General features: G+C 32.9%; 3 protein-coding genes across 3 annotated transcripts; all 3 read left to right on the top strand.

Annotated features, from left to right (window-relative positions):
* The first annotated feature begins 240 nt into the window (after nucleotides 1-240).
* Nucleotides 241-9809, top strand: LOC107014806 (DNA repair protein RadA). Its single transcript, XM_015214900.2, has 15 exons — nucleotides 241-984; nucleotides 1367-1422; nucleotides 2021-2079; nucleotides 2182-2253; nucleotides 2645-2728; nucleotides 3805-3912; nucleotides 4272-4334; nucleotides 4784-4864; nucleotides 5349-5414; nucleotides 5908-6063; nucleotides 6886-6963; nucleotides 7319-7357; nucleotides 7942-8024; nucleotides 8773-8845; nucleotides 9431-9809. The coding sequence occupies exons 1-15, from the start codon at nucleotides 392-394 to the stop codon at nucleotides 9599-9601; spliced, it is 1782 nt and encodes a 593-aa protein (XP_015070386.1). The 5' UTR covers nucleotides 241-391; the 3' UTR covers nucleotides 9602-9809.
* A 62-nt stretch (nucleotides 9810-9871) lies between these two features.
* LOC107014805 (pentatricopeptide repeat-containing protein At1g51965, mitochondrial) lies at nucleotides 9872-13802 on the top strand. The gene is made up of 2 exons (XM_015214899.2): nucleotides 9872-10761; nucleotides 11895-13802. The coding sequence occupies exons 1-2, from the start codon at nucleotides 9994-9996 to the stop codon at nucleotides 13098-13100; spliced, it is 1974 nt and encodes a 657-aa protein (XP_015070385.1). The 5' UTR covers nucleotides 9872-9993; the 3' UTR covers nucleotides 13101-13802.
* A 2708-nt stretch (nucleotides 13803-16510) lies between these two features.
* LOC107013760 (acid phosphatase 1-like) lies at nucleotides 16511-17756 on the top strand. The gene is made up of 3 exons (XM_015213638.2): nucleotides 16511-16930; nucleotides 17025-17234; nucleotides 17401-17756. The coding sequence occupies exons 1-3, from the start codon at nucleotides 16545-16547 to the stop codon at nucleotides 17573-17575; spliced, it is 771 nt and encodes a 256-aa protein (XP_015069124.1). The 5' UTR covers nucleotides 16511-16544; the 3' UTR covers nucleotides 17576-17756.
* Nucleotides 17757-24485: the final 6729 nt, after the last annotated feature.

Below are 24485 nucleotides of genomic sequence, written 5' to 3'. Positions count from 1 at the left end.
ATAAGTATAATTTACTATTTCTATAAAGTATGAATCATAAGTTTTCCACCCATTATCGTTATTTATGGATTCAATTTGTGAAATTATGTAGAATGTATATACTATTGTTCATATTATATTAGTGATGCCCGACATTTTTTTTTGAATTCCAGACTCAAAATGAAAAAAATAAAAATCATTTGTTTTGTTCCAACAAATGAATAAATTTGAATTTAATGGGGTGAATACAAAATATACAAGGTACTTGAAAACGGGAAGAAGAAAAAACAAAAGTTAGCAAAAAGCTAATAACAAGGGCGAGCTTCCGTTCCCGCCGTTTAACAGTCAGTGAGAGTGCTCTGTTCAAAATTTGCGCCTATAAAACTCCCGGAATCCTCCATTTTCTCTGTAAATGCAAGTACCAAACATGCAAGCACTAAGAGCTCTCCGTTTCCAAAAACACTTGCTCAATCTCCCCCCAACGAACCCCCTTTCATCTCTCCGTTTCACTGTCATAAACACTTCTCGCCAGTTCCACTTCACTCGCCGGAAACACTTCCCTGAAGAGTCCACAGCTCTCACCAACGACGCCGTACAGGGCTGGGCCGCTCCTTCAGCTGCTCGAGAAAACCCTAGTGGTGAGAATGTTCCGCAAAGGGAGTCTAAATCGAGTGCAAATTACTCCAATGTTTTGGGTTCAAAGAGTAGGGTTTATGAGGTTACAGGGAATGGGAACAAGAAGAAGGGGAAAGGGAAGAGTAAAACAGTGTGGGTGTGTTCTGATTGTGGGTATGATGATGGACAGTGGTGGGGGATATGTAAGCAGTGTAATGGGGTAAATACTATGAAGCGGTTTTCTGAAGGTGTAGAGCATCTCACGAGTGGGTTTGAGGTTTTAGAGAATGTGACAAGGTCGTGGCTGCCTCATCAGTCTGTTAGAGCTTTGCCCACGAAATTGACGGATGTGAATAAGGGGATTAATCAATCGAATTGGCGAATACCTCTGTAAGTGAAGTGACAGTTTGTACCAACTTGAATTTGAGTTTGTCTATTTATTATGCATACGATGTTAAGATTTTGACTTTCTAGTTTATTGATATATACTAATCCTGTCTATGTTTTAGTTGGAATATCTACCAAGTTTTCTAGCTTCTCGAATGAGTGAATGTTTAGATTAGGTGAAATTTTGACAAGAGTGTAGGACAAGGTGGACTGTCGTATATCAATTTGATTCTAGTGGAACACTGAATTTAAAAATGAATGCTACTGCCTCTTTCTAAGGTCATATCTTTGGATGAGTTCTTTTGGCCATTTAAGGTTCATATATAATATAGGGAGATCATTGATAAATGTCAATGAACACTCTGAATTAATGGTCTTGTTATAGGTCTGGCCTTTTTGGAGCTGAAGTAGGAAGAGTACTTGGTGGTGGTCTTGTGCCAGGTACTGCCATGTTCAGACCCTGCTTTTACATGAAGTTCATTTTGTCTTGTTACTCTTTTATTAATGGCCATGAGGCATGAATTTATGGACCCAAGTATCTATTCTATTTGTAAGAATTCCAGCAATAACTAAAGTAATGTAGTCAGCTTGCTACTCTGTTATTAATGAAATTCGGTTACTACAGCGCTCACTTTAACCTTGCAATTTTGCTAGAAGGAGTATATTATATATAAAAGACTTAGTTATCCACCTGCAAATTAAAAAGGAAAGCTTCCAGAGTTGTTGCATTCTGTAATTCTTTTTTACCTGTATTTGTAATGGTAGGCTACACCTTGAACTGTACCACAGATGGATTAGGAGCATCAACCAACTTTAAATCTACGCCTGCAGATAAATAAATGCTGCTAAATGTACAGTCACTCTCTGGGTTGCCTTTAGTCTCTGCTTCTCACTATTTAAATGTTCCCATTGCTTTCGTGGAGCATTTTGACTTTGAATTATTGAGAGCTATTTGGTCTTAACCTTTTACTTTAATAGGTAAGTTGGTCTCTACCTTCTCAACAAGGACCAATTCATTTTTCACCTTTCTATGTTGCAGGTTGCTTAGTTTTAATTGGCGGTGATCCGGGTGTTGGTAAGAGCACATTACTGTTACAGGTATGATGCTGTGTGCGACATAAGTTTTTCGTTTTAGGTCATATTATTTGGAGTTCTCTTTTATTCTCCAATCACTTTAACTATCTTACTCTCTATTGCAAGATTGCAGCCATAGTTGCAGAGGGGTGTGATATGGGGGGACCAGCACCAGTTCTCTATGTGTCTGGGGAAGAGGTGGGTGATTATCCTTCTTAATTGGGCAGTGCCATTATTCTTCTCTAAGCTTTTGATATGTTGCATCTGCTAAACTGAAATTTAGACCAAGGGCATGAGTTCATGAAGGAGAAGTGATTGATTTATCTGGAAAAGGGAATGGGAATAGCAATTGTATAAAAAAACTACATGATTTCAAGTTCAGTAAATTTGAGGGAGCACACTCTTTTTGAGTGCAGATACTTGTCTTTTGCCTTGTAATACATGAATTTTTTTTTGGGGAAGTGTTGATGGCAAATTTTCCAAATTTATATCCTAGCTTTCTTGTTTAAATAAGTCTTTTTCCTTGTATGCAATTTTATGCTCTTGAAGAATATTGGTATCTTACTGTCTTGAGTCATCTGAATGCCAGAGTATTGAGCAAATTGGGAACAGAGCAGATCGGATGAGAATCGGGACAGATGAACTATTTTTATATGCAAGCACAGATGTTGAGGTTAACCCCTTTATATCATTCAATAATTATGAATGTCAATTTTATTTTTGGTATGGTTGACCTTTTTAAGTAGTTGTTCGAATTGATAGTTGACCAGTAGTCTTAAATTGGCTTGTGGTGGGACAACTATGACTAGAGGTAAAACATGAGGACCTTCCCGACCCTCGTCCCCTTGAAAGTGTAGCAAGTTGAGCTTAAGATAACTAGCTTGACTGCGGCGATGCAAACATGGGTGCTAGGTTCATTAAAACAAACAATGCAAGGTTAGACTTCATATGATCTGAGAAGGAGGAAGATTTAAAGTTGAACCTTTAGATGGGAACTGATTAGTGGTTCTAACAGTTGCAGTTGGATTAATGTGCATGCTGACCCATTTATATAGTTACCTTTTTATTGTTGCAGAGGCTTCGAATAAACAATTGCACTACAAAAATTTGAAAACAAACCATGTTATCCATTCTCTTAATTTTCCACATATCTCTTTGTTATATCGTGTAAGCTTCACCTTATAGGCTTGTAATAATCAAAAGCTTCAACTTAGTAGTCGTCCTCAGTACTTCATCACATAATTAACTAGGTGTAAAATGTTTGTAGTCTTTGTTTAGTTGGAGACAAGCTGATTTTGCCGACCCTAGAACATAAAGTTAGTGGTATATTACCTTGCATGTTTTTACCAAAATATCTTTCTTGCTGTACTTCCATTTTATTTTTTGAACCAACTTATGATATTCTTAGATGTGACCAATGTTTAGCCGAAATTGCATCTCACTCAAGGATTCTATAAGTGAAGGAAGGATGGGAATATCAATATTTTTATCTTTATAATCTTTAAACATGCAAGCTATAAAAATGATCATTTAATGGAAGATACCATTATCTTTGTCAATGATGAAAGATAGCTTTGTATTAGTTCGAGTGCTTCGTTTCTCTTGTAAAGGCTAGGTCCTTTGCATATTTGTTCAACAAATAACCTGGATTACTTGAAGGTTGCAGAATGAGATAATTGTTTAACAGATGCTTAGAGTGAATAAATCTGATGTGTTTATGTTTTATTCCATGTTGCCGTCTTTCTTCAGGATATTTTGGAGAAGACCCAAACCCTCCCACTGCGAGCTTTGGTAATTGATTCCATCCAGACAGTATATCTGAGAGGAGTAACTGGAAGTGCAGGTGGTCTATCGCAGGTTCACTGTTTTGTACTACCTACCTTTTGTATTATCACAGGTTCACTGTTTTGTGCTATATTTTGTAGTAGTGAGAGGTTTACTTAGAGTTCATCCAAACTTTTTATCCATTTGAATGGGAGGGTAGATCTAAATTCATTTGTTATTAAAAGCTATCATGTGAAGGAGCTTCCTGTAAATAAATTCTCTGTCTCAAGGCAGCTGTGCTAATGGAGATTCCAGAAAAGATTTTGCCTCTAAAGGATGTCTTGATAAAGCTTTGTTTACCTGCTTTTCAAACTACTGAGATAGACAACCATTAAATTGCTTCTTACTATGGTGTTCAGTCATCTTACTTAATGCTGATTCATTCATGACAGGTAAAAGAATGCACCGAAGCATTGCTGCGGTTTGCCAAGAAGACCAATATCCCTGTGTTTCTGGTGAGGATGGACAATTGAGCACTGTGCTTTAACTTAAGACATCTGGTTGATATATTTATTGCTGTAACTTAATTTAAGGTTGTTTGTCTTTTTTGTCACGTTAGGTGGCTTTCTTTAATTACCCTCTCCTCCTTCGCAAAAGTAAATTAAATTATCTCAATATTTTTTTAGTATTTTTTATGACAGAGGTAAAAATAATAAGAGGAGTTTCACCTTTATTTGAGACGTATCATCTCGATTACCTTTATCGCAGGATATACTTTTTTTTCTCTTTGATGGATAAATTTTTTCTTTGTCGTATGAACCTATGCACAACTAGAAATTTGTTTTCTGACTTGATGATATGTTGTCAGCAGCCAGAATCTTTTGATAGGTTTAGAGAAATCTTCCTCTATTCGCTTTGCCAGTTATTTATCTGTTGATCTGATACTAAACTTGGGAAATTTCAGATTGGACATGTGACTAAATCTGGAGAAATAGCTGGTCCTCGAGTCTTGGAACACATAGTTGATGTTGTTCTCTATATGGAAGTTGGTACCTTCTGAATTTCAGATTTGAGCAGTATCTTCTCCTACTTTGATGTTATTTGCTGTATACACATGTTTTTTTCTAGCTTGTATTTATCTTTTAAAGTGAATAAGATTTTGATATGGTTCTGAGTTTTGACACTGAAGATGAGACCATGTGCTCATGCTTGTAATGCTGTATGGTAAAGTGCCTATTTTTTTTAGTGATCAAGTGTAGAATGCTTGGTTAATTTATTCAGAGTCCATGAACATTTGGGTGTATCCTTTGTAATTTGTGGCTTCATTGGCTCGTTTGCATGCCCTTTTTTCTTTTGGTTGCATTTAGAATTTAATGTGTCTTGAGTCCGCTCTTGCAAGACAGAGCACTACACATCCGTCGTAGAAGAGTTTTCTCTATTGTTTTTCCTTTAGGAGGTTCTTATTCTTGCTTTTGATTATGCCATATCTGCTTCTCATCAATGCTCGGGTCACACATTGAAAATTGCAGGGAGAGAAGTGTTCATCTCATCGTTTACTTCGTTCAGTGAAGAATCGATTTGGATCCACAGATGAGGTATTCAGATGCTTCTGCTCATTTTTCTTGTTCTTTCCTTTTGTTGAAATGCTCTATATGATTTTAGATGTTCATGGGACTTGAGACAGAGCTTCTTTTTCATTGTTTGATGGGGAGATAAGGGGAAACTTAAAAGGAAGATCTATGCATTGCATGAATCAGTTAGTTTCAAGTTTAGTAGAAGGTTATCTTTCTTATCTGGTCAGCATATTCTGATTGAGAAAGGTTATCACTTTCTCATGGTTGAAGATTTTCCAAAAGTTTAATTTGAAGGACAAAAGAGGCCTGACTATATAGAGTAAAATTGTCAAAAGATTTCTCAAACCCCTTTAGTATGGATTATGCTATTCTCTTTGTAGGATGTCATCTCAGGACTAGTTGTGATTATCTGTGAAACATCATACTGAATATTTGGACCATCCCTAGTGACTTCCTGAATCTTTTTTTTAAATGTATTTTTTGTCTTTTGTGCTCTGACATGTTCTGCTTGCAGCTTGGAGTGTTTGAAATGTCACAATCAGGCTTGCAGGCTGTTTCAAACCCAAGTGAAATGTTTCTAAGTGAACAGCAGTCGGATTCTGAGTTTCTGGCTGGATTAGCTGTTACTGTAATTATGGATGGATCTCGAGCCTTTCTGATTGAAATTCAGGTATGTCATTATGTAATAATTTGTTTTTGGGTATCTCTTGATGTAAGCTGCCAAGCACTAAGCTAGTTCTGGTAATTACAGAATAGGTCTCCTTGTGCAAAAACAGAAAGGAGGGTTCCCCCTTATTAGAGATTACTCCTGTAGTTAGGTGATAAAGTCTGTCATGCTATCTTTCCAATATACATCCTGCATATTTCACCAGAGTCCCGATAATCACATTTATTAGTTATTGTTCTTGTAATTATCATTTTTGTATAAATCTGCTGAGTGCAGAGTGCCAACCTACTCTAGCAATTAACATGTGACTTTTTATGCTCAAGTGGAACCAAGGGTTGTGAAGTAGGTTCATCATAGACAAATATGGAACCCAAGGATAATGAAGGACTGATTAAATCCCATGCCTTATGGGGTAGGACTATGAAGGGGTATAACAAAGATATGAGGGGAATTGGAGGGGTATGACAAAGATATTGGGGTGGTGGGGGTGGAATTGCTATGACAAACATCAAAGTTAAGTGAGCAATGGAGCTAGAATCAGGTCCTGGAAACAAAAATGGTGTAGTGATATTTCCTTGTGCAACATCTTCTCTACATTTTTCTCCAAAAGCTATGACAACTGCAGAGGTTTACCAATGAGGGGAAGGAAGAGCTTCTGATTTAAGCAAGTATCTCTCTAGTTATGGCCACATGAATCTGTGCTTCTAATGCTTTTTTTTCAAGTCAATGGCCATCAGGCCTTATAAGATTCTGCTCTTCTAAGTTCTAATGTAATATTTTCTCATACATTCTTTTATCGTTTGAATAAAGTTTATATCCATGTAGGCATTGTGTGTTGCTGGTTCATCTGTCTCAAGACAAGTAAATGGTGTTCAAGCTGGCAGAGCTGAGATGATAATTTCAGTGAGTGATTACTCCTTCCAGAGTTTAAATGAACTCGTAAAGAAATTTTGCAAGGAAATTACATGTGCTGAAACTTGTGGCACATGCCATTCTTGAAAATCGTTGATATTCCCTTGTCGTTTTCCTGAAATTGAATGATTCAGAATCCATGGGCTATTTCTTTGGAATCATATATGCTGAAGATTGCAAATTAATTGGTTCTTTATTACTGTACAGAAACCATTTAATATTCTTGGAAATTGTTGATATGTCCTTTTCATTTCCTGAAACTGAACAATTCAGATGCCATGAGCTAGTATTTTGGATCAGATATGCTGAAGTTTGCAAATAACGTTTTCTTTACTGCTGTATTCAGGTTCTTATAAAGCAAGCTGGTCTCAAGCTGCAAGAGAATGTAATGATTCTAATGAACCTTTCCCCAATACTTTCTTCATTTTATGGCTTCTTTTCTATGTGCTGCATATGACTTTTAGATTGTGTGGATTACAGTAACCCCATAAAGTATATTATGGTAAATGACTTAAGCAATCTAAATCTTAGTTTGTTCTTGTTTTACCTTCATTGTGATCCCTTTGATAGTTGGATTTTAAAGTTTTTTGTTACTTCCCATCAACTGGCTTTCACATGACTCTGGATCTTTCTTGGCAACATAATGGTCAGGTTTTCATACAAGAGAGATCATTCATGCAAATGAACTGGTATTATGATCTATCTGATTTCGGAAAACCTAACCAACTTAAAAAGACTAGGCTATTAGGAGCACCATTAACATATACTAAAGCATTTGGCAATTTTTAATGTAATTGATTCACTTTTACTAGACAGATTTCTCTGTAGGATGTCTTATCTGGTATTTCTTTGATTTGGTCCTCCATTATATATATTTGGTTTCTCAGTGTATACATACTTTCTGTTTTCTGTTACAATCTGATATATTATTTAGATCTTTGATATAGTTTTTGTTTAATTTGATTATAGGGCGTTTTTCTCAATGTTGTCAGTGGTGTTAGCCTGTCAGAGACTGCTGGTGATCTTGCAGTAGCAGCAGCAATTTGCAGCAGGTATTCTTTTGACATATACTAGTCATCAGTCTGCTCAGGTCGACAACCAACATAGTTCTCTGTCTCAATTTGTATTATTATTATTTTACACAGCTTCCACAATTTTTAAAAGGTCAAATTCTTTCAATTAATCAGACATATTATTTGATGGGGTGTTTTTCCTGCAACTAACTTTGAAAATATTAATTTGCTTTAGTTCTTGTATAACATAGAAGTCAAATAGACAGCTTAAACTCCATGCTGGCTAAATGGTGTCACATTAATTACGAAGGAATACCTGATACTAGTGGACGTTTTCTGTACATTAATATCTTACCATGTAAAAGACAAAGAGGGAAGTGAATGAACAGAAATGGAGAAGAAGAAAAAATCAAGCAGTTTTTCTTGATGACATGAAATTGCTTTGTCTTGAATTGGAAGATACATTTGCCAAGCTGTAAGCAAAACAATGTGGAAGTGAGTGGAACACATGACCAATGCCCTAGCCCCTATTAAAGTAAAACAAACAGATTTGTGCATGGCTTTGCTGAAGTTGATGATAGTGCTGGTTTTCAGTATAAACAGTCAAATTGAGGTTATCCTTCTTTAACATGAATTGGAACCTTCTTTTACGCCACAAGGGTGATATCACTGTTGAGAGTGAAATAGACTAGTGGATTTCTGCATTTGTCATACTTCTTGTAATTGTTTTTACATTTCCTGTCAAGTATGTAGATGTTTGTAAGCATGTGTGCTGTGTCCTTTTCAGTTTTTTGGAATTCCCTCTTCCTGTGGGCATTGCATTCATTGGGGAAATTGGCCTTGGTGGTGAAATTCGTATGGTATGTATACTTACCCAACCCTCCTTTTCCAACTTTCTGTACACTTAAAGTATTTTTTTGTAAAAGTTTGGACTTTGCGTCCTGATAACATGGCTTTCTCAAATTAGAGGGTGCTATGTGGACCCTTCATACAATGCGTTGAGATCAAATAGCATCCTCAAATTTGAATAAGCCAGTTGATATCAATATATATATTTTTTAGAAAAAGGTAGAGATATGATTCAAACTATAATTGTTGGTTTCTGTTCAAATTCATAAATTTAGCCCTCCTATATATTACATGATTTTTCTGATTTCATGAGTATGCTTCTATGGTCTTCCATTTTCTCTATTATAAAAAATAAAGGACTATAATTCATGCATACTATATAACCTTCAGCTCAACTGTTGCTAGGAATGAATCATTAATTATGTTCCCTGCATACAATAGTAGGCCATTTGGTTCTCAAGAAAAAGCATTACAGTTTCTAGCTGGAGATCGTATGATTCACCATACTAGCCCACCGTGCACAAGACACGATCTTTTCCTCTTCCTCCTGTTCTAATCTACTTTTGTTTGTTCCCCTTTCAAAAAAAAAAAATTAGGTACCAAGAATGGACAAAAGGATAAATACAGTGGTGAAGCTGGGATACAAGAAATGTATAATTCCCAAATCAGCTGAAACATTACTGTCAGCTTTAGATCTTGGAGATACTGAGATTGTGGCCTGCAGGAATTTGAAGGAGATGATAAACATTGTGTTCAGAAAACGCTGAGATATTGGTTGAACTGAGTTTTTTATGTGTAGATAGTGATGCTATCTACACAGATATCAGTACTGTATATTATCTAGGCTGTTCCTTGTAATTTTTGCGCAGAAGTTCTATTATTTTGCACGCAGTACTGTATATCAACATAGACAAATTATCTAAACTTTCTCACCTAATTCTGTTAGCATCTATAAATTGGCACAAGCGTTTGATATCTCTGTGTTTATAACTAATTAGTGAATGTGTATGTTCTGTATACATATATTAAATTCCTGAAGTCCATTAAGAGCCTCGGCCCAATGGGCGGTGGGCCGTTAGGTAAAACAGTCCATAGACTGGTGCTGGGTTCCTTTACTCTTCCTCCTGTCTGTGCCCACTTGAACATAACAAAATAATTCATGCAGCTCAGGCATCCCTGTCACCGGCTCCGGCTGATTTACCGGCAGCAGTTCCGATACTTCGCCACCAAGTACAGTGGCAGAGTAGTGGTGGAAGCTGAAGATGGCCGTTCATTCGCCGTCGAAGTGGATGCCCCTACTCTTCACACCGACTCCAGAGGCTATGCTCTCCCCCGCCGTGACCTAATCTGTAAGGTTTCCCAGATTCTTAAGTCACGTCCTTCTCCTTCTTCTGATCCTTTCCTTGACTTATCTGACTATCTGGATACATTGACAATAACCCTAACTCCCTCTGAAGCTTCTGAAGTTCTCAAATCCCTCAAGTCTCCAAACCTTGCTCTTCGCTTCTTCCGATTTTGCCCCTCTGAGATCCCTAAATTCCGCCATGACTGCTTCACTTACAACCGTATCCTTCTCATCCTCTCGAAATCTTCTCTTCCTAACCGGCTCGATTGTGTCCGCGAGATTGTTGATGAAATGGAACGTACTGGTATTCAGGGAAACATATCCACTGTTAATCTTCTTATTGGTACATTTGGTGACGGCCAAGGGAATGGTGTTAATGAGCTAACTAGGTGTTTGGGGTTGGTTCAAAAATGGGATCTGAAGTTGAATTGCTATAGTTATAAGTGTCTTTTACAAGCCTATATCAGATTGTGCAATCCGGACAAGGCTTTGGAAGTTTACCAAGAAATGCGGAGACGTGGGTACAGATTGGATATATTTGCATACAACATGCTTCTTGATGCTCTTGCTAGGGACCAAAAGGTTTGTTCTTTGTGATTGTCTCTCATATTATTCAGTGTTTTTGGAATTTAAGGTTTCTAAGTTTCAGTATGAGACTGTCTGTGGCATTATTAACTATTTATTATTTTTGAGAAGAAACATATGGTGAAAAAGACGTCGTCTTTAATTTCAATTTTTGAAATTAATGAATACAATAAACACTAAGTTTGGGATAGATGGTTCATCTCATGTTTCTCCTTCTGAAATGTGAATCCTTACTGAGTTTGTGCACTTTGTATACCAATTCAATGGAAACAAGCTGTCTTAGTTAAATACAAAATAGAAAAGGAATAGTTATGCAAAATGAAGTGCATTAACTTTACCTCCAGAAGGGTGGCTTAGCTGTTGAAAAACTAGAGTCACAAGTTTGGCTATGAAAGTTCATAGTCCAATTAAGGTGGAACTTGGTGAACTTTCTCTAGTATTCTAAACCTTGGTGTACACACACATGTTGGCTCTTTTAGGAAGTGTCTTACTGTAAGGTGGATAGGAAGATTTCTAGTCTATGTAGTGCTATTATGAGAAGGTTTTTTCAATTAACCTTGGGCAAGGACATACTTTTGAAAAACTAGAAACAATTTTTAAGATGCTTTAAAGATATTTTATTAGTCGTTAGTGCATAATATGAATAAAGTGTCTTAAGGCCAACATCTTGGGAAAATGCCTCTACTTTGCGAACAAAGTCTTTTTGGCGAGGCACAAGCATTTTTTTTTAAATCACAAAGTAGAATTTTTCTTTCACTAAGGAATGGGTGAGTGGTTCGACATGTCCTCCTTTGGGAAATGAGAGGGTTGGCAAAAGTCTTGGTTTCAATTGAAAAAAGTCGAAAGAAAGCTTTGATTCATCTATCTACAAATAAATCTGTCTCTACTCACAGATGCCATCATTATTTCTTGGTATTGGAACAATACAAGTATGGCCAGATCTCTTATTATTGGGTTTTTCTCTCTATTATATGTAATAATTGTCTCTGGATAAAATACTTAATAAACTGTATACATGCATTTGAAAATGCTATAGAGGTGTTTTGAGTCCACTTCATGCGTGAGTCTTGAAATATATGATGAATATGGTTCTCCTTTGCTAATGATTCTAATGTGCAGCGCTTTGCCAGGTTGATCAGGTCCACAAGGTTTTTGAGGACATGAAGAAGTGGCACTGCGAACCTGATGAATATACGTATACCATTCTGATTAGAATGACTGGGAAATTGGGGAAGCCCGGGGAATCACTTTCTTTCTTTTTGGAAATGCTGTCTAACGGTATTTCACCAAATTTAATTGCTTATAATACTATGATCGAAGCTCTTGCCAAAGGCCATATGGTTGATAAGAGTATCTTTGTCTTCTCTAAGATGGTGGAGAATAGTTGCCGGCCCAATGAATTTACTTACAGTATTATTTTAAATGTATTGGCCGCAGAAGGGCAACTTGGAAGACTTGATGAAGTTGTGGAAATATCTAAGAGATACATGAATAAATCGATATACGCATATCTTGTTAGAACGTTGAGTAAATTAGGCCATGCAAGCGAAGCTCATAGGCTGTTTTGCAATATGTGGAGCTTCCATGATAGAGGAGATCGTGATGCCTACTTGTCCATGTTAGAGAGCTTATGCAACTCTAAGAAAGTAACTGAGGCTATTGATTTGCTGAATAAGATGATTGAAAAGGGAGTAAAAGCAGATAGCTTCATGTATAATACCGTCTTCTCTGCACTTGGGAAGCTAAAGCAGATTCCTCATCTTCATGATCTCTATGAAAAGATGAAACGGGATGGCCCCACACCAGACATATTTACTTATAACATTTTGATATCTAGCTTTGGTAGAGCGGGGGAGGTTGGGGAAGCTCTCAAGATTTTTGAAGAACTTGAGAATAGCAATTGTAAACCTGATATTGTCTCCTACAACTCCTTGATAAATTGTCTGGGAAAGAACGGAGACATTGATGAAGCGCACATGAAATTCATCGAGATGCAGGAGAAGGGCTTGAATCCTGATGTTGTAACATACAGCACTCTCATTGAGTGCTTTGGGAAGACTGAAAAAGTTGAGATGGCACGTCGGCTATTTGATGAAATGCTTGCAGCTGGCTGTTATCCTAACATAGTGACATACAATATCTTACTTGACTGTCTCGAGAGAAGTGGGAGAACTTCAGAAGCTGTTAGTTTATATGCAAAACTGAAGGAACAAGGTTTGGCAGCTGATTCAATCACATACACCATCCTTGAACGTTTACAAAGTGGTTCTCATAGAACATCAAGAGTTCGCAGAAAAAATCCTATCACCGGTTGGGTGGTTAGCCCATTAAGGTGACATGCAAACAAGGATTTAGATTAAGATGCTCATGATTACACGCTTAAAGGATCCTACCACTTGGTTGAGCTTTCGCTTGAGCCAGCATGGTGCTAAAGTGACCTGACATTGAATTTATACTGAGAACTCTGTTGATGAGAATTTCAACTGTCTCAAAGAGTGACCTGCTGTAGACGACATGAACTGTTCCTTATGTGAAAGTCGTTACAAGATCTCATCTCTTTGTCAGAGAGGCAACTGTATATTGGTGAAATTGCCCCAATCACTCATGTTGCCAGAGTTGAGATGAGAAGTGAATAGAAGACAGTTACAAGTGCGAAGCTGGTTATTTGTAGAACTAGAACTGGCACTGTTTCTGGAAATCAAATATTTAACTGAACTGATCAATTGTTTTGACAGAATTGAGGTGAAAAGTGAATCAGTAAGCAGGGTCAGATCACAGGTGGGAAGGTGTTTTGTTTTTAGCTCTGGAAATTATCTATTTTTGTCTCCGATGCTGTCGTTGAATGTATCATATTGTGGGTGTATAACTATCCTCAAGATGTGCTATTTGGATTCATTATTTTAAGCTCCCACTTGGAGTGATTGTTCCTGAACCAGTTCTCCATCCCAATCTGCATTTGTATATTTTTTGTGTTCAAGACTGAACAATTAGTGAAAATTTTCAGGTACATATATATTTATGTGAAAGCTTCCGATCAATTTATTGTTTTCACAATTGGAAATTGTCAATATGGAATTCAATAGAACTTGACTCAAAACTTTGTATAATACCGAGTAGAATTCATAAGTGAAGTCCGAAGAAGATGGCAGCGTGTACCTTATGGGCTATGTAAATAAGCTACTATTGTTGTCTCCCTTTGGGCATCACTTGGACTTCATTGTTGGGCTGTGAGTTCAATATTCTTGTACAACTTTTTATATTCTCCTCTCCTATAATGCCAAAACAGAGAATATGTGGTATTTTACATTCTAACTATCGAACTAGTTTTTGCGATTGAGTAAGATTTAAGCTCCATACATATTGATGAGCCTTAAAAAGAAATTCAGAACTTTCTAATGGTGAACGTTTCATCCTTTTTAGTGGATAATCCACTTGTGAGATTCATGGCTATATGATGATTTGAATTTGTGATCTTGAAAAAAAAAATCACTTTTTATAATACTTGAAAGTAATTAGGTGATATAAAAATTCATATATCTCTTATATGTAACTCATCGCTCAAATCGGTGGTTCTTCTTGTCGCCTAAAATAAAATTAATAATAAAGTTTTTTTCTTGGTGTGTTCAATAATTGTACCTCTGGATAAATATATACAAAAGTTTCAGTAAATATTAAATTTATCAGTATCTTCCCTTTTGTATTGGACTTGATAAATAGGTATCGTTGGTCAAAAGCACAAAGTAGCTATTGGGTAACTTTTGGTAGTGACTTCAATCATATTAGTCACCTGTTACGTTAACGGATATGACAATTGTTATTTCTCAATTTCAATATGTAATCAAGTATGAAGATGAAAGGAAACTGCAAACAACAATATACATTTGTTATTTTCGATAAATCCTTGACTCAAGATAAAGTTTAAAAAAGATATTATGAATAGAAATAACTGATATGGTGATAGAAAAGATGTTGAACTATATTAAAGCATACGATATCATTCCCTTTGATCCTATGTAGCTTTAATACAGAAAAACTAGTGTAAATTAATCATCGTTTTAGAAGATTAATAGGAGGTATATTATTGACTTCATGAGAAGTGATGTTACAAATATTCAGAAAGAGTTTGCGAAGAGAAATGAAAAGGATCTTAGGGAATTATTTGATAAGTGGACGAAAATCTTATGTAATCATACACGCCTCTACTTTTGTATTTATTTGATGATAAAACAATATGGCACACAAATTGCACTTATTATAATTTTATCTTATGAACTATCAAGTGCAATAATTAAGATGTGTGAAATGAATAAAAGAGAGTAGGTAAGTCCAAGACAAAATATTGCTAAGTCCAAGACAAAATATTGCCTTGTCCTAAATAATCTTGTACACATGTACTTTGATACTGAGGAGAATATTTTAATTTCTTTTTCATAAATATTTTTCTGAAAAAAAGATCTTTAACATAAAGAAAATAATTTTAGTGAGAAAACGTGATTAGGGTTGATTTGAGTTCAAGAAATAAAAAGTATATATATAGATGGCGACACAATATTTTATCTTTTTGTGGCACAATTCATGTCGATTCGATGGAAAAAATCTTATACTAATTATAATATAAATATATCTTAAAATCTCAACCGACCATATATATATCTCCTTACTTTTGTATTTGTTTGATTGTATGATAAAATATCAAATAAATCACGGTTAATATATTTTATTTTGTCAAGTGCAATAATTAAGATTTAAAATAATTTGAATGAAATAAAGAAAAGGGAGTAGGTATGTTCGAGACAAAATATTGCGTTAGGGACTGTAAAATTGAAAACGAAAATTATAGGCGGGGAGATCCATTAGTATTAATTTGTTTCAAATATTATTTTGTAGGGTTTGTTTAGCTATCACGTATTGACATATATCTATTTATACAAAAGTGAATCATAAGCTCGTCTACGTGGCGTCATCAAAAATGAAGATTTTTTTTTAAATTTATTTATTTTCAAAATTATTCTTTTTCTTTCGAGGATTCCCTTTAAATTTTTATTTATTTTCAAAATATTCCTTCTGTGAAAAGTTGTATCTTTTATGAAAAGTTGCGACTTTTTAATGAGAATTTTGTGATTTTTATGACAGGTTGTGACCTTCACGAAAGGTTGCATCATTTTCAAATAGTTGTGACCTTTCTGATAAGGCATAACAAACATTTATTCACACTACCCTTTGTTGTCTATAAATAAAGGGATTTTCTCTCATTTTAAACATGCACAATTAAATATTCATGTACTTTGTTCATGTTGAGTTTCTCAATGACACAATTGCTTATGTTACAGATCCTGATATTTTTTTACAACCATAAATTTATGCTTATGTTATTAAGGATAAATGATAAGATGTTATAATTTTCATTTTCCTTTACATTATTAATATTTGTTACTACGTAATATTGTATGTAAAATAATATAATATTTTAGTTTTAATGATTAATAAATTTTAAGTATTATTTTATAAATTTCGTGATATTAAATTCCGACGCAAAGCACATATAATTTTAATTCCTTAAATACCTCAAAATCTTAAAATATTTTTATCTACTTCATTTTGATAATTAAATAATTACAACACGTTTTAAATGATATGGATATCACGTAAAGAAAGTGTTACTAATTCACTAAATTGTCATGAAATTAAAAGGAGCGTGTTAGTTGGAACATTTTTTTTTGTTTATTATTATTATATAAAGAGACGAATCACACATCAAATGTTATTAACATACCAACAACATGAAGTTCATCTTCTTCTTCTTCTTCCTCCTCATCTCCATTGCTCACGCAGATTTAATTCCCAACCAAATTCATCCTCTGCACCCGAAAACCGGGTCCTCCGGGAGCCAGGTACCTCAAATCAACTGCCTTAGCTGGCGTTTAGCTGTTGAAACAAACAACATTCAGGACTGGACATCAGTGCCTCTTCAATGCGAAGATTACGTTGGGCATTACATGCTTGGCAAACAATACCGCGACGACTGTTACAATGTAGTCGCCGCGGCTATTCAGTATGCCAAAACACTCAAAATTAGCAAAAATGGCAAAGATGTTTGGGTTTTTGATATTGATGAAACTACTCTCTCTAATCTTCCTTATTACGCTCGTTCTGATGTCGCTTTTGGGTAATTAATATTCAATTATGTTAGAACTGATTAAATCAATAAACAATGATCGATTCAATAAAATTCGCCTAATTGACATTTCATTGGTGATCAGGTCGATAAAATACAACGGCACGAAATTCGATGAGTGGACGCGAGAAGGAAAAGCACCACCAGTACCAGCAGCTCTGTTTCTGTATAATACATTGTTATCTATGGGTATTAAACCAGTATTTCTCTCAGGAACAAAGGAAGAGTTTAGACAAATAAGAATTAAAAACCTAAATAAAGTTGGGTATCATTCATGGATTAGGCTCATTTTGAAGTAAGCATCTACTCATACTTCTAAACATTCACCAGTTTCTTGCGAATTTTCATACTAATTTTCAGAAATAATTCTCATATAATTTATAACTTTCTTTATATTAGAATTATTTTTTTTTTTCTATTTTATGGCTCGAACCTAAGATATCTGTTGGTTGTGAGTACAGGGGAGTAAATGATACAGGATCATCAATGAAATACAAGTCAGGGAAAAGAGGGGAGTTGGTGAAAGATGGATACAGAATTGTTGGGAACATTGGAGACCAATGGAGTGATTTGCTTGGTGATTATGTTGGTCAGCGCACTTTCAAATTGCCTGATCCGATGTACTACATTGCTTGAAACTCGAAATTTGAAATTTGAAACTGACTATTAATGTCAGTAATTAGCATTTTTATTTGGTTTTGAATTTTGAAAAATGTTAATTTTCTTCTACAACCCTACCTATTCTTATTTTGTGTGTTTTTTTTCTGTAATCAATCAAAAGGGTGTAGAAATGAGAAATGCAGTTGATTCACAATGATTGTGGTTTTGCTATAGATAAAATTATTGATTTGGTATAATATATTATAGATGTCCATTGTTTTCTTTTGACATAATAGTCAGCAACAACAAAAGGCATATCACACAAATGGACAATCACTAGATAAACCATATTGAAATATCAACAAAGATTTCTATAATGATTCCCTTGTTTGATTTTATACACGGTCCTTTATTAGTATATTCGAGGATAACAAAGCGGCCACTTCAAGACAGAAAAACTTATACAAAAAATAAAAAAGGGTTATCGATTCGTATTTTGAATCCATCGATCAATAAATAACTTATATTGTACTAACAGTAATGCCACGCATGTATTTTTCAACATGTATACGACTAAGTTGATTTCTATGAAGCTTATTTTAACTCAGGAGAATGAGGTCGTAAATGAATCTAAAGAGACCAATTAGAGTCCAAGTGTATATAAGTGCTAATTAAGCAAAAGCTAGAGTGTTGATGCTTTCTCTTGTTTTTAAAAGAGATTTGTGAAGATAAATGTGTAGACATTGAAATTTTGTGGGACTCTACGTTCAACTTGAGTTGGGACTCTACAAATTGTGTTCAACTCAGATAAGGATTCTTGGAGGCTATTCAACCCTAAACCCTATTTTATGCCTATATAAAGGGTACTAAATTCCCTTAAAAGGCATCTCCGCATCTCGAAAAATCCACAAAGAGATCAAGATCTCGAATACTCCACAAATTGATGAATTATTCATTATTCATATAGAGAGGTCAAATCTAAATCATCATAGTTTGAGAAATACGCCACTAACGGCCCTCGAATCATGGATAAATCATCTTAGAGAGTAGAATCAAGGGAGAAACAGATTTGTACTCACAATCTTAATGAATAAAATCACATTTCTTCATATTTTATTATTTGTATGATTTATTTATTTTTCATATGTTTAAAATCTGTTCAAACAAAATGATCAAATGGAAAAATTTGTATGAGTTGGACAAAAATCTCAAGCAATCATATATGTCTCTTACTTTTGTATTTGTTAGATATAAAATAATGAGACAAATCGCGCTTATATAGTATACTTTTATTTATTTATTTGGATTATCAAGTTCAATAATTAAGATGATGGTGAAAATGTAAAACGTAGACAGATAAATAAAATAGGGAATAAGTGGCGGCTATCATTTTGTTTCACTATAGCCCCTCACGTGAATTCACACAAAATAAAATGTGCCCTCATTAAATAATTTTTTTAAAAATATATATCAGTACGGACAGAACAGCATGAGTACAATTAAAATATTTAACACGCGTTGAAGATATTATGAAGTATGAACAATAAAAATGCAAGAATTAGTAAGCTATTTAATTGGCCTACTAAGAAACATAATAGGCACAAAGTTTTATTGGCCTCCTAAGAAAAATAAATATGCATAAGAACATTTATATTGAAATGCGAAAATTAATCATAAAAAAAGACAAAAAGTATTCATTTTCTAAATAACTAACTTAATCTACGATAATATAACAGATTATTTCATTACTAATCCATATGTTGCAATGCCGCGCATTGCTATTATCATGCTTATAAACGACTTTTTATTACCGTTTTAATAGTGCAAGAGTCAAATTTTTTATTAAGAGTGTTAAAGTATAATGAAATAAATGCAACATGCAAATCGCAAAAAATATTTTATACCTAGTTATATAGTGTAATTGTTAGATGCTTTAATACATATTCAATAATGATAATTTACTATTTTTTTTGTTTCAAAAATTAATTAGTTTAATTTTCGTACTTCAAATCAAGTAAAATATAAGCAATTCACGATTTGCGATTTGTTGCTTACGCTTCACTCCAATGTTATCGACAAAATTATTTAAGTGGATCTGAATGAAAACAAAAGATGTACATTTTGTTTAATATCATACAAAAGGACAGTAGATCACACCACATAAATAATGAGTGTGAAGAAATATAAAATAATGCGATAAGAGGGTAGTTGTTCTCCGTAAAAACATAGTAAATTACTCTTTAGAAATTCAACATGGTGTGACAAATTAAGGTCCTCCACGAAACATAAAAAAATATCGATTCTTATATTCTGTGCGAAATATAAGGGACTAGTTCCTATAGAGATTTTCCTTGATCTAATTTCATGCCTTATGACGAAAGGGGAGTCGGCGTGGCATAAAGTGAAGATTGGGGAGTAGAAAAAATTCCCTTACGGGGTATTCCGGGAAAGTGGGATCCTCTCACATGTGCTCACTTCCGTTTTAGAAGTCAGATTGGATTTTCAATTGGTGCTCAACAGAAGGGTTAATCAAATAACTTAAACTAACACAGAACATATTATGATCCTCGTAAGCAAACTATATATATGACGAAAAAAATAATAGAGATAGCTAGCATATCTATATTTTATCAAAAATAAAAATCGTCTTTGATTAAGGGAAAATCGATCTAACTAACAAAAAAAGGAATAAACGAGAACGTACAAATGGACATTGTATCGAGCAGGAAAAGAGAATCTGAGCCCAAGCCCATCATGACAGGCCCATCTTTAAAATAGGATAGTCCTTCACATAGTTCTGCCCCAACAATTCCCCTCTTATATGTTATTGAGCTTTGAGTATGATTTATATGAATTTGCATCAAAAAGATTTTCTAAGTTGGATAATATTAATATCTAATTCATTCGTATGCTAAAATCTGAGACTTATTAAGATCGAAAAAAGATTTATCAATGTTACTATCATGTTCGATTTTTACTATTTCGTCTTCGAGTCGATGTTCACACTATTATTATTTTCAAAATTGGAATGATACTTATGTTTCAACTTATGAAGTACTTATAATTTTATTTAGCATGAAATTTGTAAAAAAAAATTAAAACATAATTTTTTTAATATGTTATAAAATTTTGTACTTATAAAAGCATAATATTAAAATGGAATGAAGTATATGTTGGTTGGATGTTCTAGTAGGAAAAGTTTTTTTTCCAATTGATTTTTGAATAACTTTTTATTGAAAATAATATCTCTATTTTAAAAAAATAAAATAAAATTTCATGTACTCTACTCTTTTTAAACTTCATGGTTATAATTACGCAGGATTGTTCACGTTGTATGTTGTTTTTTTCTATTATTAATTATTAATTGTAATTGTTCCTTGCAGAGGTTGCAACACATGTGGTGCTAACAATATAGAAGAATCATTGGTTACATCGTTATCGTTTTGATTAGACAAAAAGTTTTGTGGTGTATGATAACTTTAGCCAATTGGTCATCCATTAATGTACCTTTACACCCCATCTCAAAACTTCTTTTAAGGATAATATTTTAGCTTTACACCATATAAATAAGATTGATTGAGTTACATAAAATTAAAAAATAGGAAAGGGATCTAGTATCAGGGGCAGAGGAACATGCAAGTTAAGGTGTCCAATTAGAATAATAAAATACTACACAAAGTGATTAAATAACGACATACTTTGAATAGCTTTTGACGTAAAAATTATTATAATCGAATGATTTCGAACCCCTTTAATGGGTTTAATACACTTTAAATGAGTTAGTGTTCACTAATTCTTGGCTCCGCTAATATCTAATACTATTTAATATTATTTAACTTTTGATCTAATATTACTTTCGAATCCGCGGAATTCCAATTGCTACATAATTTTAAACAGTAATTAATCAAGTTGAGAGAAATTGTTGAACATTATTTGGAAATATGTATTTTTATTTTTTGTTATATTAGAAAGGACAATTTCTCCCAGTTTCAATATTTCAATTTTTTGACATTAAGAGAAAAGTATAAGGGTATAATTGTCTTTAGAGCATTTTATAAGATAAAATTTGCTTGAAAAGATTGTCTTTTATGCTTTGATATTTGCGCAATATTAATAACTTCAAAAAAGTATATCCTTCTTTTCTATAAAATTACAAAAACTGCCCTATACTAAAGTGATATGAATATAGTGGCCCAATTGTATAATTCCTACACTATATCGTTTTTGTAAAAGAAAATTAATAATAAACGTGTAGAACAAATTGATATTGAACTATCATATACCGTATTATTTTGATCAATGTTTATTATATTTGAAAAAATTAAAGGATATTTTTTGTTCTTTTAGATGTTACACATAATCTCTGATGTATACCAAAGATCAAGTAGCAATGTCCATTCTTATTTCTATTGGACTAAATTGATCCTAAATATTTTTAACAAACGTTGAGATTTATTTGTAGTGCTTAATAATTTTCTTTTCAAATTAAGTTTCTCATGGTTTATTATTATGATTTATGAGTTAAAAATTTAATGTGTTTGTGTGTCTTCCACATCATCAAAAATTTATAGTTATAAGACGATCGATGAAAATTTTACGAGCCACAATCATACCCAAAAAAGAATTCTCTACAATGACGAGTTTCTAGCTGGAGGGCTTTGAACCGAAATGAACGAATGAAATAGTAGAGTCTTAATAGTTAATAACAGTAAGGAAAGTAAGGATCGAATACTTATTGAAGAATAGTCCAATTGTTTTTATACACTCTTCTTATTCCATATTAACTGAATTTATGTCCAACACATGCTTATTAAAACAATAAAATTAAGGACATAATTTAAATCATACTTTTTATTATTATCTTTTGTAAATTATAAAAATAATTTTGTAAGTAGTGCAATTTATCTTTTTGAAAAATATCAAACTCCATTTAAGAAAAGAGCAAATCTGAGAAAAATTTCAAACATCTATCTTGAACATGGGACAATTCAATTATTTTGAATAATATAAATAATTCAGAAGACTCAATTAATATGAAATAGAAAAAGTAATTAAAAAGACGTTACGAAAAGAAAGCGCGATAACGAAAAATAAATAAAATATAATTTCTTTTATTTATTAAATACATATAGTGCATTCAACTAAAAATATTTTTTTCCATACGAGTTTATGTTATATAACTTTATCCTAATATTATTTTGACAAAAATATATCAGTAAATTTAATTTTAATAATATTAGATCCGTACATGCACTGCCATTTTTTTCTAGTAGTAGGGAGATATTAGGGATATAACATTATGGAAATACTATATGATTGAAAAGTTTAATTTCTAGAAAAAGTAGGATATCATGTTGACACAAGCCAAACAAATTTGACTAAACAATTTGAAACCGAGTTATTTTGTAGCTTATCTTATTTCTTTTGATTTGATCAAATTTTTCTAGATTTCTAGTAACTATTTAACAACTTTTCAACAAGTTCAATTATTCATATTTTAAATCATATATTTGAACCCCCTTTTTTTTTATTATTATTATTATTAACAAACTCAACATGATAATTATAAGTTATTTTTACTCGTTCTGCTTTTAGTAAACACGCGACACAAATTACTAATTAGTCCTACCTTTTATTTGCGTTACATGGTTATTATCGAATCAAAAACAAAAAGTTGAAGAGATACATTTTTTAAAAAAAGATAATCATATTTTTAACGGAAAAAGATAATCTAAAAGTTCGGAAAAAATAATTTTTTTACGATATTTAATATGGGAGAATGACTCTTCCAAACCATTCATAGAGAAGATAGATAGAATAAGTTGTAAAGTGCAAGTAAGGATTTCAAGTAATGTTTGAATATGTGTTATTAGATCATAATTTGAATTTGGTATTTTTATTTATTTTTAAATAAACAAAATTTGGATTATAAACTTCTAATTTTTTTAATTTTTTTTTAAAATATAAAATTTGACTTTTGAATTTATAATTTGTAAAAAGAAACTTGTTATTTTAAATTTTGTAAAGAAAGTCATATCCATTATCCGGCATGAAAAGATGTTAATGACATTTGAAAGGAATATACTAATGAATATTTATTATATTACTTTTATAATATTCTTTAGTGAATTTATATAAAATCATGTAGAAAATTTATAATTATAAATATTTATAAACAAAAATTAATATATTTATATAAATTTTGATTTTATATTAATTTAAATTCATGTCACGTATTTAAACGAACGTAATAAACATATGTATATATATATTTAAGAGAAAAAGAGAGAAACAAAAAGGTTGATGGATAAGAAGGGCCATCGTAGAGAAGTTGCGTTGATGTACTTTCGAATAGACCTCTTTCTCTTATCTCTATGTAAATATACTTTTTCATAGCGTGTACATATAAATTTTGAGTTGATTCCTTTTATTTTATTTTTTTTATTAAAATCAAAATAATTTGGACGGTTCAATTTTATCAACTTTTTATTCTGTAGGTTGGATTAATAGATAATTTGGGGAAATAACTTTTTTTTCATTATTTTTTAAGGATTGCAAGTTTTATGAGATAAAAGTAATAGCTAAGAGATGATTCACAATTTCGAAATGAGAAGCTTCGATATAGGAATGGGTTTGAGTGTCACGTAGGACCTTAAAATAGTATAAGTGTGTCTTTGAAATTTCGGGCGAGGGATACTTGTACATTTTTTCTAAATTTTTTAAAAACATAGTTTGAGATTTGACATTATAACTTATTTTTTTGAAAAAAATATATAAATTTGACCTATAATTTATAACTTAGTAACAAAATTTGTCACTTCTTTAAAAAAGAAAGAGCCATATTTCGTGTGAAGAAATATATGTATGATGTGAAATGATTATATTATAAAATAATTTATTATTATTATTATAAATTAGTGAATCTTTATAAAATTATGTTGAAAGC

Source organism: Solanum pennellii, chromosome 3 (assembly GCF_001406875.1).
Source record: "Solanum pennellii chromosome 3, SPENNV200".
NCBI lineage: Eukaryota > Viridiplantae > Streptophyta > Magnoliopsida > Solanales > Solanaceae > Solanum > Solanum pennellii.
The sequence above is the reverse complement of the archived record's forward strand: the minus strand, read 5'-3'. Positions and strand labels throughout refer to the sequence as shown.